Source organism: Tachysurus vachellii, chromosome 2 (genome assembly GCF_030014155.1).
Source record: "Tachysurus vachellii isolate PV-2020 chromosome 2, HZAU_Pvac_v1, whole genome shotgun sequence".
Classification (NCBI taxonomy): Eukaryota; Metazoa; Chordata; class Actinopteri; order Siluriformes; family Bagridae; genus Tachysurus; species Tachysurus vachellii.
In genome coordinates, this window is record NC_083461.1 from 17,113,517 (window position 1) to 17,130,767 (window position 17,251).

The 17,251-nt window shown below is 38.0% G+C and overlaps 2 protein-coding genes across 3 annotated transcripts; one reads left to right on the forward strand and one right to left on the reverse strand.

Moving 5' to 3' along the window:
* The first annotated feature begins 460 nt into the window (after window positions 1–460).
* Window positions 461–7,285, forward strand: papss2b (3'-phosphoadenosine 5'-phosphosulfate synthase 2b). Its single transcript, XM_060860594.1, has 12 exons — window positions 461–619; window positions 1,947–2,061; window positions 2,205–2,440; window positions 2,546–2,684; window positions 2,790–2,908; window positions 3,653–3,766; window positions 3,949–4,060; window positions 4,263–4,468; window positions 4,587–4,722; window positions 5,731–5,999; window positions 6,118–6,347; window positions 6,479–7,285. The coding sequence occupies exons 1-12, from the start codon at window positions 593–595 to the stop codon at window positions 6,615–6,617; spliced, it is 1,842 nt and encodes a 613-aa protein (XP_060716577.1). The 5' UTR covers window positions 461–592; the 3' UTR covers window positions 6,618–7,285.
* Window positions 7,286–8,557: 1,272 nt separating this feature from the next.
* Window positions 8,558–17,153, reverse strand: atad1b (ATPase family AAA domain containing 1b). 2 transcript variants are annotated; one of them, XM_060860620.1, is made up of 11 exons: window positions 17,005–17,153; window positions 16,120–16,219; window positions 13,503–13,690; window positions 12,905–13,003; window positions 12,286–12,406; window positions 11,969–12,169; window positions 11,303–11,409; window positions 11,085–11,174; window positions 10,934–10,984; window positions 10,722–10,849; window positions 8,558–9,123 (listed from the first exon to the last, which is right to left on the reverse strand). In XM_060860620.1, the coding sequence occupies exons 3-11, from the start codon at window positions 13,674–13,676 to the stop codon at window positions 9,003–9,005; spliced, it is 1,092 nt and encodes a 363-aa protein (XP_060716603.1). In that variant the 5' UTR covers window positions 13,677–13,690; window positions 16,120–16,219; window positions 17,005–17,153; the 3' UTR covers window positions 8,558–9,002. The 2 variants fall into 2 exon arrangements, with proteins under 2 accessions (XP_060716603.1, XP_060716613.1); XM_060860630.1 differs by lacking the exon at window positions 16,120–16,219 and having other exon boundaries at window positions 17,005–17,147.
* Window positions 17,154–17,251: the final 98 nt, after the last annotated feature.

The following is a 17,251-nucleotide window of genomic DNA, read 5'->3' on the forward strand; positions in this document are numbered from 1 at the left end:
CACATAGGCAGGATTTACTATTTGTTTATATATATTAGATGATTTGTTCTGTAGTTGCGACATAAGGATACAGCGATGCACAAATGCCTTTTATTTAGTTGGTGCCTGAATTTTAAGCATCATAATGACAGGAGTGAGATCTGTATATAATAACTTTATTATTAATACCCCAATACACCATGTAGGTGTTAAGTCTGATCTAAACACTAGGGCTTTGGCTCTTTGGCCGACACGGTTTGACAGACATTATCTTATTATTTTCCGAAATATTCAGGTTACAACATACATTTTTATTCTACCACCTTTTGTGAACTCTTCCAAGGGCAAAATACTCACTATTTAGTCCAGTCCACGCCCCGTTTCGAATAACATCCAATCACACGGCTCAACCGAGAGCATTATGCAAATACAGGCTTGGGCCACGCCCTCCTCGTGGCTGATCTGAGTGGTGATACGCAGGAGAAGGAATTTCCGGAAGAAAGTTGGATGTGCTACGTGTCCAAGCGCTTTTCCTCTCCTCCGCTCACTGCTATTTAACCCGTCCTCCGATCTTCACTGCTTTTACTCTACACACTGAAACCCAACCACCATCATGTCTGAGACCAAAAGGCTTAAACCGGTAAGTGCAGTGTGTCGGATGGTTAAACCTGTGTTTCTGTTTGTTCATGCTGTAAATCTTACTTAGATCAACACATGTGAGTAAATGATGTATGGAGTGAAGAGAACAGTGTCCAGGAAAAGTTTCTTGCTGAGTAAATCTGGTCATCTGTTGCGTATCCGGTCAGTTTCTGGACACTTTTCTCCTGATTTGGACACAGGAGAGATTAAATGTCTTCTGTTTTTTGTTTGTTTTTGTTTTAAGGATGTAGCTGCACTACAGTGAAGTTGTGAGTTTTTGCTCTGTGTTGTGCTTTTGTTTATTTTTTACATAGATTCTGTGATTTGGTCATTTCTGGGAGTTATATGCCTTGTAAAAGCTACAGACTGAAATTTCCTCTTCTGCATTATCTACAGAAAGTTCTTTATGCATTTTTAGAAAGTCATTCATTTTTTTTGGAGAGGGAATTAAATATATATATAAAGAAATCATGCCTCATATATATTATTTATTTAGAAATATATTTAGTATATATTTCTCTATATATATTTAATATATATAGATATATCTATAATTATTATTATAGAAATATATAGTTATAAAGCCCGTCAGAGGTTGGATCTGTTAGACATTCCATTCCACTGCTGATAATCTGCCAAACCAACTCAAGTCTACTTACACTGATTCAGTTACAGTCAGGGTTCTTTGTGAATAGACGAGTTTTACTGTGACTGAAAAAGTAGCTCTCTGTTTATGGGAGTCAGGGAGGCCCTGATGTACATTGGACCTGCTTGGGAGGGTGAACGGCTGAGAGAAGTGTGGCTGTGTTCCAGCCTGGCCACCTCTCCTCTCCACCAGCCTGCATGAATAGTGTTGTTTGTTTCCCTCAGTCCACCCTCCCGCTTAGTCTTCCACCTCTCTCTCTTCCTTATTTCTTTCTCTCTCTCCCTCTCTTTCTATCTCTCTTTCCCTCCTCCCTCTCATGCACGTTTTAACATTCCAACACTAAATAGATGAACATTGTGGAGATGCTGGTGAAACAAAGCAGCCAGCTTTTAGATCATTCAGACTTCAGGAGGGTGGCTGCTGCATCGCGTACTATTTAGCAGTTCCTTATGGCTTAATAAAAGTATAGCATTTGTGGAGCTACGTTCACATGACAAAGTCTTGTGTTTTGTTCAAGAAGTGCCTCGTGAAGTTAGTAAGAAATTAAATTATTTGGCTTAGAGAGTAAGTTACAGATGAATCCAAGATGGTTTAATCTTTTTTATCTTTACCGACCAGTATAATTGGATACTGTTTAACTCGTAGCATTTGATGACTGTGCAATTTTTCTGGGCTTTTTTAGGCTCTCCAAAGGGCAACCAATGTTGTTTACCAGGCACACCATGTAAGTAGGAGCAAACGAGGCCAAGTTGTGGGAACCAGAGGTGGATTTCGAGGTTGCACTGTATGGCTGACAGGTTTGATTTGCTTATAATCATTAAGGATAAATCCCTTTAACCTTCATCCTGAGTTATGCTTTAATCCAGTTCATGTTGAGATAATCATTCAATATAATGTCTGTTAAAACCTCACTCTCAGTGAGTTTATTTTCTTCATCTAGGGCTGTCTGGTGCAGGGAAGACGACTGTCGGTTTTGCTCTGGAGGAGTATCTAGTTTCCCATGGCATTCCGTGTTATTCACTTGACGGTGACAACATTCGGCATGGTCTGAACAAAAATCTGGGTTTCACCACAGCAGACAGAGAAGAAAACATCCGCCGTATTGCAGAGGTGGCCAAGCTGTTTGCTGATGCTGGCTTGGTTTGCATCACTAGCTTCATCTCTCCTTTTGCAAAGGTATGTTGCTCCTAAATATAAAAGGATGCAGTGCGTATGCAGCTGAGTAAATGTCTGGCAAAATTGTACAGAAAACTCAATGTCTTTTTACAATGATGCCCAAAGGACCGTAATGAAGCAAGAAAAGTCCACGAAGTTTCAAATCTGAAGTTCTTTGAGGTGTTTGTGAATGCACCACTGGAACTGTGCGAGAGCAGGGATGTCAAAGGGCTTTATAAAAAGGCCCGTGCTGGAGAGATTAAAGGTACACACTGAACAGGCTTTGTTGCATTTTCTTGGATGGTTTGGAAACTTTGTAAATATGTGGTTAGATGTGTTTAACTCTTACACTGGCCCTATTACTTCTTAGGCTTTACAGGGATTGATTCTGAGTATGAGAAGCCAGAGGCCCCAGAGCTTGTACTGAAAACAGGAGAGCTCACAGTGAATGAGAGCATTCAGCAAGTGGTAGATCTCCTTAAAGACCAGGTAAGGAAGTTCTGCTGGAAACTCTACAATCTCCAGAAAAAAAAATCCATAATAGTCCCTCAATGCAGATTAATTTCATGAACATAATATAACTATTCAAATATTATGCTCACTTTGAGAACACTTTGTGAAGTGTTCAGAAAATATACAGTGTGGTCCAAAACTGAAACCATATTGATTTCTATGTTTAAAATTGAAAAATAGAAATCAATATGGTCTCAGTTTTGGACCACACTGTGTGTGTGTGTGTGTGTGTATATATATATGTGTATGTGTGTGTATATATATATATATATATATATATATATATATATATATATATATATATAATATAATTTTTATTTTTTTATTTTTTTTTTTTTGTAAGTCACTATTTAAATATAAGCAAATTTGTGATCCTGACCACCACATTAAATCCTTTTTAAAACGGGTTCCTATGGCAAGCAGATGGATTTGAACGTGTGGCATCTGCATCAGCTTGAGTGGACAGTGTCATTAAATCAAAAAGAGGAAATATAAAATACTAAAATTCTTAAAAATTATTTAATACAATTAAGTGATTGCTACTGATACCATCTGCAATAAAAACTGAAATAGACTACCAAGCAGATGCATTTTCACTAGTGCTCTGAGTTTTGGGCCCCACAGTGGTATTAAGGAGTCTCTGTGTTAGTCGATTTAGTCTTTTTTTTTTCAGGGCAGTATTAGGATTATGGAGATGCAAATGGCCTTCTTTGCTTGCAGGGAATTGTGCCAAGTGGTCTGAATGAGGAGGTCAATGAGCTGTTTGTCCCTGAAAACAAGATGGATTTGGCATTGAGTGATGCCAACACCCTTCCGACCATAAACATCACCAAGGTAATGCAGCACTAACCTACGCACAATATTTACTCTGCATAACTAACATGACGTTCAAACTGTCATCATATTCTGAGCTGAAACAGTTTATTCCTAGTCATATACAGCATCTATGTCTATACAGCATCTATACATTTTTAACAGAAATACAGTCATCTGAATTGTGGTTTCTGTTGCATTAGTTGGATCTTCAGTGGGTTCAAGTGTTGGCTGAAGGATGGGCTACTCCTCTGACAGGATTTATGAGGGAAAGGGAGTTTCTGCAGGTCCTTCACTTTGACAGTCTACTTGATGGTAAAGATGCTGAACAACAACTAAAAAAACCCTCTCTTTTTACACCAATACCAGATTCTGTAACAGAAAATATTTGTGTCTGCAACTGTATTGCACAAGCAGTGATTTCCTCTTTTTTTTTTTTTTTTGGTTTCAATAAAAGTATTAGAATACTACTTGTCAAGACTAATACCTTTGTCCCTTTTTTTTTGTTCACTTCCAGATGGCATGATCAACCTTTCTGTACCAATTGTCCTACCAGTGTCCAAGGAAGACAAAGACAGGTTGGACAGTTGTTCTGCGTTTGCCTTGGTATATAAGGGCTGTAGAGTGGCCATAATGAGGAACCCAGAGTTTTATGAGCACCGTAAGGAGGAACGTTGCGCAAGACAGTGGGGCACCACATGCATCCAGCACCCTTACATCAAGGTCTGACAGCAATCATAAACACTCATACCATAATTCGTAATTATGCCTTGCCATATTTTATTGGTGGTTTTGTAGCAGTTCTTTTACTGCACGGTTTACAACCTTGCTTCTTTCTTAGATGGTTATGGAAAGTGGTGAATTCTTGGCTGGTGGAGACTTGGAGGTGTTGGAGCGAATCAAATGGAACGATGGTCTAGACCAATACCGTCTTACCCCAAAGGAGCTCAAACAAAAGTTTAAAGAAATGGGAGCAGGTAATAGAAGATGGTTCTTTTCCATATAAACCTAAGTCAGTAATTAAGTGCAACAGTAGGTTGATATTTTTTTAAATAGCCATTAATAATTGACACAAGGATTAAGTAGCATTGTTGTTGCAATTTCTAAAGACTGATGCAGAATTCAAAGAAAGTCCAGTGAAATCTTTTGTTAAATTAATGATGCTACAGTAATTGTAATGTGTGGTGATCACCATTTACAAATGATCCTTGAGGACAAAAGTACAGCTCGAAACTCTGAACTCTTTGTACTACAGGTGCAGAGGTGTGTAGTTGTAGCTAGTAACCTTAGGAGTAGTTAGGTATTAATGCAAATATACAATAAAGTATAAAGCTTTGCCACTTTATTGTAAACCATATTGTTTGTGTGGTCAAGGCTCTTGTTTGCCTAAGATTGCTGACTGCTGGTCTGTCTGAAACAATTGACAAAAAGAGTCAAGCTTCACAAGCTTTAAAACTGTCATGTTAGGATGGCTAAAAGTATTGGGGACTGGGAATGTTGCCAGAATATTTTCACTCTGCCAACAGGTTTTGTTCTCCATTTAGGTAAAACCCAGCATGTGTTTGAATGGCAGAGGTCACGTGAACATCACCTGCCATTCATACCGACATTTCTTAATAGCAACAAAATATTTATCTATAAATGGAATTATTTCTTCTGCCGCTAGAAAATAGCTGGCTATTATACTGTTATAGTTCTGTAGTTGATAAAAAGCTACCAGACAAAGATTGTCTCAAAGAAGCATAAACAATAAAGCTGGAAATTCAGTCACTCAACAATGGTTTTTCACATGCTGTTCTATGGACAAAAGGCTGCAACCCTATATCAGCTAGGCAGGAATTCCTGGTTTTTACACTGTAAATACATTACAGACTTCATAAGTTCCATATTGCAGAAAACGTTTCAGGAGTTTCCGGCTGTTCTCAGAACCCTCATGTATCTCACAAATTTTCACTTGTGGTGATCAACATCTCCCTTTCTTGCAGATGCAATCTTTGCCTTCCAGCTGCGCAACCCGGTGCACAACGGCCATGCACTCCTGATGCAGGACACCAGGAGGAGGCTGCTGGAGCGTGGTTACAAGAAGCCTGTACTGCTGTTGCACCCGCTGGGTGGCTGGACCAAAGAGGATGACGTGCCGTTGGACTGGCGCATGAAGCAGCATGCTGCTGTTCTTGAGGATGGTGTCCTGGATCCTGCCAACACCATCATAGCTATCTTCCCCTCACCCATGATGTATGCTGGTCCCACAGAGGTGAGATCCCTACAATGTTGAGACGGGATTTACTGGACATCCGCTTAAAAGTGTCTAACATTCTCTGATTAAATATCAGCTGATAACCATTGAAGTATGTCAATTTGTATTTCAACAGGTACAGTGGCACTGCAGGGCCAGAATGATCGCTGGATCCAACTTTTACATTGTGGGCCGTGACCCAGCAGGCATGCCCCATCCAGAGACTAAACAGGACTTATATGATCCCACACATGGTGGCAAAGTGCTGACTATGGCACCAGGCCTCACTTCTGTTGAAATCATTCCATTCAGAGTTGCTGCTTACAATAAAGTGAAGAAAGCGATGGACTTCTATGACAAAGACAGGTTAGCATCTTTTTCTTCAATCAGAAGATTTGAATTTTGAAATTGTCAGAAATGTGTGTTGCAAAATACCAAAGAGATATCGCACTTCCTGGAAAAAATTACAAAAACTATTTAATGTTGAACTTTTTCAGGCACAGTGACTTTGAGTTCATCTCTGGAACCAAAATGAGGAAACTGGCTCGCTGTGGAGAGAATCCTCCAGATGGTTTCATGGCACCAAAGGCATGGGAGGTCCTCATTGAGTATTATAGCTCCCTCCAAAAAGATTAACAGTACAGTTCAATGACAGCTCAAAAAAGGAAACTAGCTAAATGCTATCTATCGGTTTTTTATTAATAAATTATAGGGTTTTAGTCCAATATATTTATAATGCAACTCAAATGATTTTGTATTTCTTCTGTACAATAGTTTTTAAACAGATTATTTAAAATAGATGTTGTATGAAGCAAATTCTGAAGGGTTTGTGTCCCAACATTTCAGAGTGTTTTGTTAGGTCTTTCCATCATATTGAAGTAAAGACACAAGCTTTTTAAATTTATCATGTAATTATTACATTTTATTATGTACAAATCAGTTAGTGTGATTTTTTTGTCTAGTGTTGATCAAAGTATTACACTTGGTATAAACTGCAGCTTAATGACAGCAGATTTTACCTCAGAAAAACTCCTAATATCTCCAGTTTATACATCTACTTTCTCATGGGCCTGAAACTATTAACCAATAATCAGCTTATAGAAAAATGTAAACAAAACTATGCAAAACAAACTCAGTGATGTCTGAATAAAAAAAAAAAGATCGTAACAGCCTAAACATATTTATTACAATTCACAAAATTAATGTAGTTTAAATTATGCCTTTTATTCCTTATTATATGATTTCTTCTCTAATCGTTTTTCATCATTGGTAATACTACCAATAAACTTCTTGTACACAAAAGACTCTTTCCTGTGTGTGTCCAAACTGTTACACGTTATTCAATCACACAAAATGAAAATTTATTTAAATTGTTTACTAAGCATTATATAAACACTACAAGAGCTTACAACTCCTATGCATTGCTTTGCTTGTGGATCTTACGTTAACTTCCATTCTACTTGTCTTCTTCTGTGAAGAAAATCTTTTCAGAATCCACATGTACTGAGAGAGAAGACATCCAAACAGGTTTTAAATAGGACGGATAGCTTAGCTCACAAAGACAGTCTGTACACCCTTATTTATTGCTAGAGAAAAGATCACATTACACATCACCGCAGCTTTTCTCTGTACATTGCTCAAAACCGTGCTTTATCTTTCAGTCCAAAGAGCACTGCACTGTGGATATAAAAAGTTTACACACCCCTGCTGAAATGTCTATTTTTTGTGACATAAAAATAGTAAACAAACCTAAATCACGTCAGATTATTCCCCAGCTTTAATGTGACACAGCAACCAAAAACCTCCAAGTGAAGAACAAACATTTTTGGTAGAAAATGAAAATTCTGTAATAACCTGGCTGCACAAGTGGGCACACCCTTTTTTAAGGAACCATGTGGCATTACAGAGTGAATGAATCACATTCAGTGACTCAAGATTAACCCCAAATAAAGATTCTGTAGAAATTCTGTAGCATTTTCTTAAATTCATCTGGACTTCATCTGACCCCTGAATCCATGTATAAGGAGCTTCCAAAGCATGTACATGATCTCCTGTTAAAATGTATCAGCACGAATATACTATATATATAGTGTCATAGAGAACACCAGGAAGTTCATTAACATGTGGAGAAAACAGTGCACCACAGTGACATGAACCATGTCCATGTAAAACTGACTGCATCTGAAATCAGCATTAAAGGAAGTACAGTTATATCTGTAAATAAATACTGCTCACTCCCTGCATGTGACAATTGCTCATGATCTTCACAAGTTTTGGTATGTTTATTCTCATGGAAAATAGAGCCTGCCTACAATTTGCTATACCTACCTAAAATACATACAATCTCCTCAAACTGTGGCAAAATGCGTGATTAGACCAAGGTAGAACCTTGTGGGCATAATTGATATGTTTAGTGCATAATTGGTGAAGCATGGTGATGGCAGTACCAATACTGGCATAAAACAAATGTTGGACAAATATCACCTTCCAGCACAATAACGACCTAAAGCACACAGGAATGACACCAGAACCTATCTGGTTGGTTGCTATATCACATTAACAGAAGAAAAAAGAGCTGACATCTTAGGTACATTTTTAATATCACAAAGTATCCTGTGATCTTTACAGGAGAATGGACACTATATCCACTGCATTTGTAAATGTACTTCACTAAATGAACCAATAAAAAGAAAAATCTTTAGAACTACATAGGAATCCCAATTCCTATACGTTGTTATTTTTTACCGTCTGAAATTAATTATAATGCAGGTGCTTTATATACATGTTACTTGCTTCTGTACAATTTTATAAATATTCTAATATCTCATGCAGCAAGTGCTTTGCAAACCTAATGCCTAAAAGGCACAATGATACAGAACAAAGAGCAAAAAAAAAAAAGGGCATATTGCAAAAAGAGAGTTGATCAAATATCTTGTTTCTAGAGCACCTTCTTACACAAAACATGTGATAAACAGGTTGTGTTTATCTTCTGAGGAAAATAATTCACCCTGTCCAGTAATATCAGTCCAGAGGTGTATCCAGCATCATACTTGGTGTTCCTGCTGATTTGGACTTTTTCATCTTTTCAATGGCTTTTTGGAGGTCAGTCTGCTGGATGGGTCGGATGAAGTCTTCCTCTGAACTGTACAGAAACAAGTTTGTTGACATTTTACTTACACTGTGTCACTTAAGTTAAGCAGAAACTGGTGAGAACATAAACTTCACTGATTTTGTAGACAGACTCTAATGAGGGAACCTCATTTCTTTTATAGCAAACAAAACAGGTCTGCATTGTTCAGAATGACGTTTCAGATACTGGCTTTACTGAGAACGTGTACACACCCTGTAAAGGGTGTGCCTGGGTCTGCTGCGCTGGGTGAATGTGCCAGTCAAACCTAATGCATATAAATGTAAAAATAATGCCTGTCATAATCCTGTCCAAACTGCTGGATTGTAATATACTGCTGGTTAGTGAAGCTCAGCGGTAGAGTCAATTTACGCTTATGACAACACCACAAACACACAGAAGCTGTCTACCCTGCAGAGCACTTTTTATAGTTTACTATTAGAAAACAGTAATGAATAAACTGTAAGTGAATTAAACCACCACATGTTTACAAGAATTGGTTTAGGACACTAAATAAAGATTCTCCCATTTATGAGCTAGCTGTCTAAAGTAAACAGATGACAAAACATCTTTATAACAAAGGCTACATTATATTATTCATCAGAATAAACGGTGTAGGCAATAGTATGATGATAAAGTTTCTGGGTCTTTAAAAAAATTTTTTTTTTAATTATATATATATATATATATATATATATATACATACATATACACACACACACACACACACACTGTATATTGACCTCGGACATTGTTTCTATGAAAATCCCAATCTTTTATTCACATGACGTAAACATGCCTCATTGTATACGGCCTAGTGACACACTTTGCTTTACATCAGTCATTAATCTATGTTTACACACAGGTTACTTTAGTTTAGATAGTTTTAGCTAATTAATGTTCGCTCATTAAGTAATAAAACTTCATCCACCAAGCTACCGTACCTCAACAACATCGGTTTACTTTAATTTGGTCAGACGTTATGTGTCATTAAATATACATGTGCAGGTCTCAGCAGCTGGCTTTACACCAGTGGCAGTCGAAGCACAGATGTGTGTTATTAACATTTACAGTATATAGTGTGTACCTGATTCTTTTATATGATCCCAGTTAAACCGTGTGGATAATGAATTCTTATCTGCACTGTGTCAGGCCTGCAAATAGACACGGTCACAGTCTCTATCTTTCATCAGTGCACAGAGTACGACGAAATTGAATGTCTTTCCTCACGGTGTAAAAATCAAAGAGGATAGAAATAAATAAATAAATAAATAAATAAGTAAATAAAAGATCTGATCAGATGAGACTCTTCTATTGACCTCTCTATTTTTGTCCCTTCCTTGGTTACTTTTAATTAAATAAAAATTAATTTCTAAGCCATTCGAAAACTGTTAAATGGTTTCTGAGGCCTTGTTCATTGAATGAACTTTGAGTTTTCTTTGTGGCACATAAGCATGGATAAACACCTGTAAATTCCTTATTCACTTTAATAAAACTTGATTGAAAAGAATTTAAACATGCAGAACAAAGAAATTGACATCAGAAACGTGCATAAGTAAATGTTATGTGAACACACACAAACTAAATACAAGTACCTAACTAAAAAGACTTACCCTTCTTCAGCATGCACAAAGTCCCGTACACATAACAGAGCTGCATCTCGGCACATCTCTTTGAGGTCACTTCCTGAGAAGCCTTCAGTGTTTTTTGCTATTTCACGAAGTTCTACGCCAGCCCCGATCTTCAGAATCGGAAAATATGATTAGTGCAAATATTTCCAGCACACCGGCCGGACTCATGCTCAGTGTGTACATTTAAAACTTACATTCTCGTTCTCCAGGATGAGCTTCAGTATGGATTCCCTCTGCTTGATATTCTGTATTGGGGAAAAAGAACAGCTAATGAATTCAGCAGTGTCTTTAGTTTATTCAATTAAAACACAAACCTGTTCATATTGGGAATGTGTCGACACTTACAGGCTGATTAATGTGGAACCTAGTGGGCATTCTGCGGAGGATAGCCGAGTCCAGATCCTGAGGGCGGTTAGTGGCACCCATAATTATAACCTGAACAAAAAAATCTTAATTAAAAATTTTGCAGTTCGTTGTTTGTTTGAAAACAGGTAGAGCCAATTTCGGTTTGTACACAAAATGCTTTCAAGCAACACAATAATGCATAGTCATGCTCACGGTACCTGGCATTTGTAATCCGTGTCTAGTCCGTCCCACAAACTCATGAACTGAGCCTTCATCATGGCAGTAGCCTCATGGTCCGAGCTGGAGCGGTTTCGCAAAAAGGAGTCTATGGAAAAACAGGAAGTAATATTTATTCTCAGGTCAAGAGTCAAGAAGCTTTTATTGTCATTTCAACCATATATAGCTGTTGCAGTACACAGTGAAATGAGACAACATTTCTCCAGGACCATGATGCTACATAAAAGCAAAGACAGAGCTAAGGACTTAGTCTTAGCCACATAAAGTGCAACTGTGCAAACAGTGCAGGACAAGACAAACAAGACAGACAAGACAGCGCAGGACAAAAGACAGTGCAGACAAAAAATTACAAGACAATACACAAAAGACAATACAAAAAAGACAAAAAACAGAAACAGCGACGATCAGTGTAGTTTAGCATCTCTCTTTTTTTTATTCTAGGACAGATTTCCTTTGCATGAAAAAAACCAAAAACAAACAAACAAAAAACGCTAGACCCAGTGCACTTGTAGAATTAATCATTATAGATTTGGGGGGTTTGACTCAAATCTAAACAAAAATGCTGTCTGCAGTTTATTCTCTGTATTGGTTTGAAGGAAATCTAATTTCACAAAGAAATTTTTATTTTTTGCCATGTAGGTGCTCACCAATTTCATCAATGAAGATGATAGAGGGCTGGAGCTTGATGGCCAGGGAGAAGACGGCTGCGGCCAGTTTCTGGGACTCTCCATACCATTTATCCGTCAGACTGGAGGGCTGGAGGTTGATGAACCGGAAACCTGCCTCTTTTGCTGTGGCTTTGGCTATGAGGGTTTTTCCACAGCCCGGGGGACCGTACAGTAGCACTCCTAGTATCGACATAACAACCTGATGACGCTGAGTTTGGCATTTTCTTTGCTTTCTACATGACAATGGTTGGTAATTATGCACCATGACGTTCAAACACTTTCAGTCATGTCCTCACCTTTGGGAGGCTGAAGCAGCTTTGACCCTTCAAACAGATGCCTTTTCTGAACTGGAAGTATGACGGAGTCTTTTAGCTCAGTTATGACGTCATCGAGGCCTGCTATATCACTCCATGTAATCTGGGAACACACCAAGATTTTATAAAACAATTCTCTTCGAATAAAATCAGGCGTGTGATAGCTGACTGATTCATGTTAATGTTGATCTGTTGATTATTTTTGCCTTTCAAGTAGTTTGTTGTAGTCAGGACATTTTTCATATAATCCAATAAGTCATTTTTAACATGTAACAAAAACATATTCTTGGTGATACTGCAGAAAACCGAACCTGGCAAATTCAGCACAGACATTACAGCTAGTAATAAGAAGCTAATTACAAAAATGTTATTATTTGTGCAATGTTTTGAATTGCAATTCAAAAAGCAATCATAAATCTAGTGTGTGAATTAGCATTAATAATAGTATTATTAATCTACTATTCTGCTTATCAGACAATCGGATCGCCGTTTCGTAATTGTAACCATCAGCCAAGACAGGACCTTCTTTGAGGCAAACATCATGCCACAAACTCAGGAATAAAAACACACGCCCAAGTCTGATGCAAAACAACATCCTCACTTGCATACTTAAGGGGTCCACCAGATGGGCTGCAATGCTCATCTCATACTCAGAGAGCTTGACGTTGTGCACTCCAATCTGCTTCATGAGTTTCTCTGCCTGAAAAGAAGCAGAAAGTTTTCGTTCATCAAATGAAGTTGTTTCACCAGATCAGTATAATGTACAATTGGGTTGTGTATATGTAATAACAGGACACAGAATACTTATATGCAGCAATCATAACATGCATTAAAACTGTAAAAAAATAATATTTAATAGCAGTTGATTATTAGCGTGAGTTAACTGATTAATAAAAAATATCAGATAGTAACTATGGCTGTAATGTAAATGAGAGGCAGATTAATGCGCTCAGTCTAATAAGGCATTTCTGCTTCATGCCAAGCTGCATTTCTCCATCCCGGTGTGGATTCTTTTCAAATAAAGTAATGGACCGTAATGAGTGATGTCAAATAATCCCTGTGGCTTTGATTGTGTGACTGTTTATCAAACTGAATTAGTTCCACCAGTTCCATACAAACAATAAATGAAATCATAAAAATCTGGAAACACAAACAAACCAACCAACCAAATTAATTAATAAAAGAAAATAATAATTTACCTGCTTCTGTGCTTCAACCTTTTGTTTCCTTGTTGGATCAATAGCATCCACCATCCACTTAATTGTAAAGTAGGTGACGGCACCAAATATTGTAAGGCGGAAGAGTAAACCAATAACCTCATTGCGACCCAAAGGACGGGTGATATTTTCTGCTGGTATGTCCTTCAACACCATCGTCACACAAGTGCCTGTGGAGTCATTTCATCGAAAGCGTCAGGAAAACAAACGGCCACAGACCACACGAACATGTCTAACTGTAAATGTGTAGAGTATGTAAACTGTACACTTTAGACTATGTTCAACCTTTACTACCTTGTATCAAAGGAATACAATCAAAACAAAAGCTTGTAGAAATTAAACAGTTGTTAAACAGTCCTGCTGGTTTATTCCACTTTAATCTGCTGATGCAATTATACCATGTTTTAATATCTATGTACTGTTTTGTACAGGAGAAACTCTCCCCTCGCATCCTTTCATTCTTACTCACATTAGACATAATTTCCAGACAATCAGCATTATTTAATCCCCAAATCCTTCTGTCAGATCGAGTTCAAATGATTACACACTTCTGCAGTTACACTGAGTGTTGATTTATAACACATATAAGCTTCAGATGGTAACTTCAGAGAATCATACACAGGGTTATAGTGAAATCATTTTTATTACAATGTCTAATCCAGAAATTCCTTTGATCTTCAAGATTTACTTTTTTAAATTAATAATTGTATTCACTGCTTTGGGACGCCATTGTTTCTAAAACACAACTTCACCTAGATGATGGTTAGTCATCATCTCTGGTTTTTCCAACTGGGACAGATTACTTTATTGATTATGCCTTCAGCCATCAACCAAAATAGCTGACTACTTTACTCTAACTGCAAAAAATGCACATGAGAACAGGGTGAACCTGTGTAGCAACGCTTTCCAGGCAGCACTGCTACATCATCAACGGAAACACACATTACACACATTTTTTCTATAAATAGAAAGTTATCTATTTGGATTATTAAATGGTTGATGTTGCAGTGCACAATGCTCTGGCATCAGCTAAAAGCCAAACTTTGTGAAGGTTCTGCTACAGAACAGCATAGAATTGAGTCTCTTGTTGCATGAACAAATTTTACATTCTCATATACAGTGATGTTTATAATATTTAATAATAATAATAGAGAAACAAATGGTTTGTAGCCAATATTATTCTAAGCCTAAAGGGCATTTTATACCAAAAGCCACGATACATCCACGATGCTATTAGTATAATATGCACTTTAGGCAAAGAAAAACATTAGATGAATTGTCAAATATCACATGAACTGCCAAATATCACATCCGGCTCCATAGAAAGTTATAGCTGCAGCTGCCTGTAACGTTTTCTGACAGACCTTGTAGGTAAATAGTCATTTAAGACACCATGAACCTGACAAGGATAAAGTGCATACTGATGCATGAGGACTGAATGAAAGCAGTAAAGGTGTCATGCAGCACTACAACCAGCACACCTCCCACTGTCTGTTGTTTATTCTGCGAGCTTCATCTATTCCTGCACACAAAACACTGCCTCACCCAATTTGTTTTCTCAGAAGGGATCCAAGTCCCAATGTGACTTTCTAGATGCAGCGAGTACAGAAATACCTGCACATATGGCCTCTTGCGGTGATTCATAAAAGAACTGTTACATGTATAAACACAAGGAACGTGTACTATTTTTGCTTTTATTATATATACACCGATATGAACATTTTCAATGTCAGTCTTCATGTGTACATACTTACAGCATGTACTGTTATAACAGACTAAATGACATCCGACCTAAAACAATGCGTTGCTTTGAGTCAAATCTTAAAATAAATAATCTAAAAACTCCATAGAATTTAAGACCTAAACATGGTTTTATTAGTGTAACCACATTAAAGACTTAGCAAGGGGCTTGAAATTAGGTTCACAAATCTACAGATCTTTTAATCACATGTGTGTGAGTGAGAGAGTTAGTGTGTGTGAGAGAGAGAGAGAGAGAGAGAGAGAGAGAGAGAGAGAGAGAGAGAGAGAGAGAGAGAGAGCTAGTGAGAGAGAGAGAGAGAGAGAGAGAGAGAGACAGAGAGAGAGAGCTAGTGAGAGAGAGAGAGAGAGAGAGAGAGAGACAGAGAGAGAGAGAGGCAGACAAACAGAGAGAGAGAGAGAGACAGACAGAGAGAGGGAGATGCAGACAGACAGAGAGACAGAGAGAGAGAGAAGGAACACAAACAGAAGGTCATAATGTTTCTTTTTCTTTCGTTATCTGAATAAATGTCGCTCAGTCGAGTTAAAACGATCCCACAGGTGATAGTAGTGTATATATTTGTGTAAAGTCAGTGTGTGTGTGTGTGTGTGTGTGTGCGCGCGCGCGGACCAAAGCGACACTAAGCTATTATAGTAAAGTGAAAGTGTCGCGTTTCTATTGTGACCTTTTTATCGGCTCAGCTTCAGTCTACACGCGTAAACAGGATACTTTTTGTACCAGACAGCGGATAAACGCCACGCGTACTACAGGTTTATAGCTTGTTTACTTGCATATTAATTTAGCGTAAAATAAAGACGTTTTCGGTTCACTCCGGAGGGTGAAACCGTGGAACACACTCACCTCAACGACTCGCCGATTCTTCCGCGTTTACTTCTTCGGGTGATTTAATGACCTGAACAGATGCACAGCGCCACCTTGTGTACCGAGCGTGAACACGATACTGCACAAATAAAGCGGAGGTGTAACTGGAGATCAGACACAGATGATTCATTCTGTCTTATATGTGTGGAAAATACAGGATAACGCAAAAATAAAAACAAACACAGAACCTGGTTCTTCTTGTGTAAGACAAGCTCTAAAAAAAAAAAAACCTGGCTCCCTCTAGCGGTGTGGCGCGCACAGCCTGTCGTCTGGTTACTGAGATGACGTCATTGTCCAGTTTGTATCGCGCATGTGCAAGATACTGGGCGCCGCATGGTCTGTTAAAGAGCTGCTTTTCTATTAAATCCTCTCGTATCATAATAATTTGATATATATATATAATATATAATATATATATATATTAGTATTCTATTATATACCCTGTAAGCCACAAATTAGTAAACTGAGAATAAAGTTGGAAATTTAGATGAAACAGTAAGTTATTATATTTTTGCTATTTAGTTTGTGACGTTGTTATTTGTTCACTGAGCTCACATTAAACCTTTTTATTCTGAGTGGTGTTGAATAATCAGACAGATGGCGCTAAAGAATAAACATCTGTCTTTATGGACCACAATGAACATGAGTGCACACACGAGAGAGAGAGAGAGAGAGAGACAGACACACACACACACACACACACACACACACACACACACACACACAGAGCTGCTTACCAGTCAGCTCAAGTCAAAACACTTATATAAAAACACAGCTCTAAAAACTCTGACCTTGAACTGATAACACGTTTTTGTTTTGTTTTTATTCCCAGACTCCTACATTGCGGTTTATGCTCTGACTTACTTTAGTGCTTGCGTAAGCATTTCAGTCATTTCCTGCCCTCCTCTTGCAGAACTGCCGACCAAAGGGGGCAAAAACGCGACACTCACTGAGATTTATTCACTACACACTTTCTTCTTCTCGCACTCGCTTTGGTCTTTCGCACGGATTTATCTCATAGGAAGACAAACACGAGTCTGTCTGGAACCGGCAGAAGCTCGTTACACGGAATAGAGGCGATGTTTTAAGTAATCTGATATAAAACACTGGA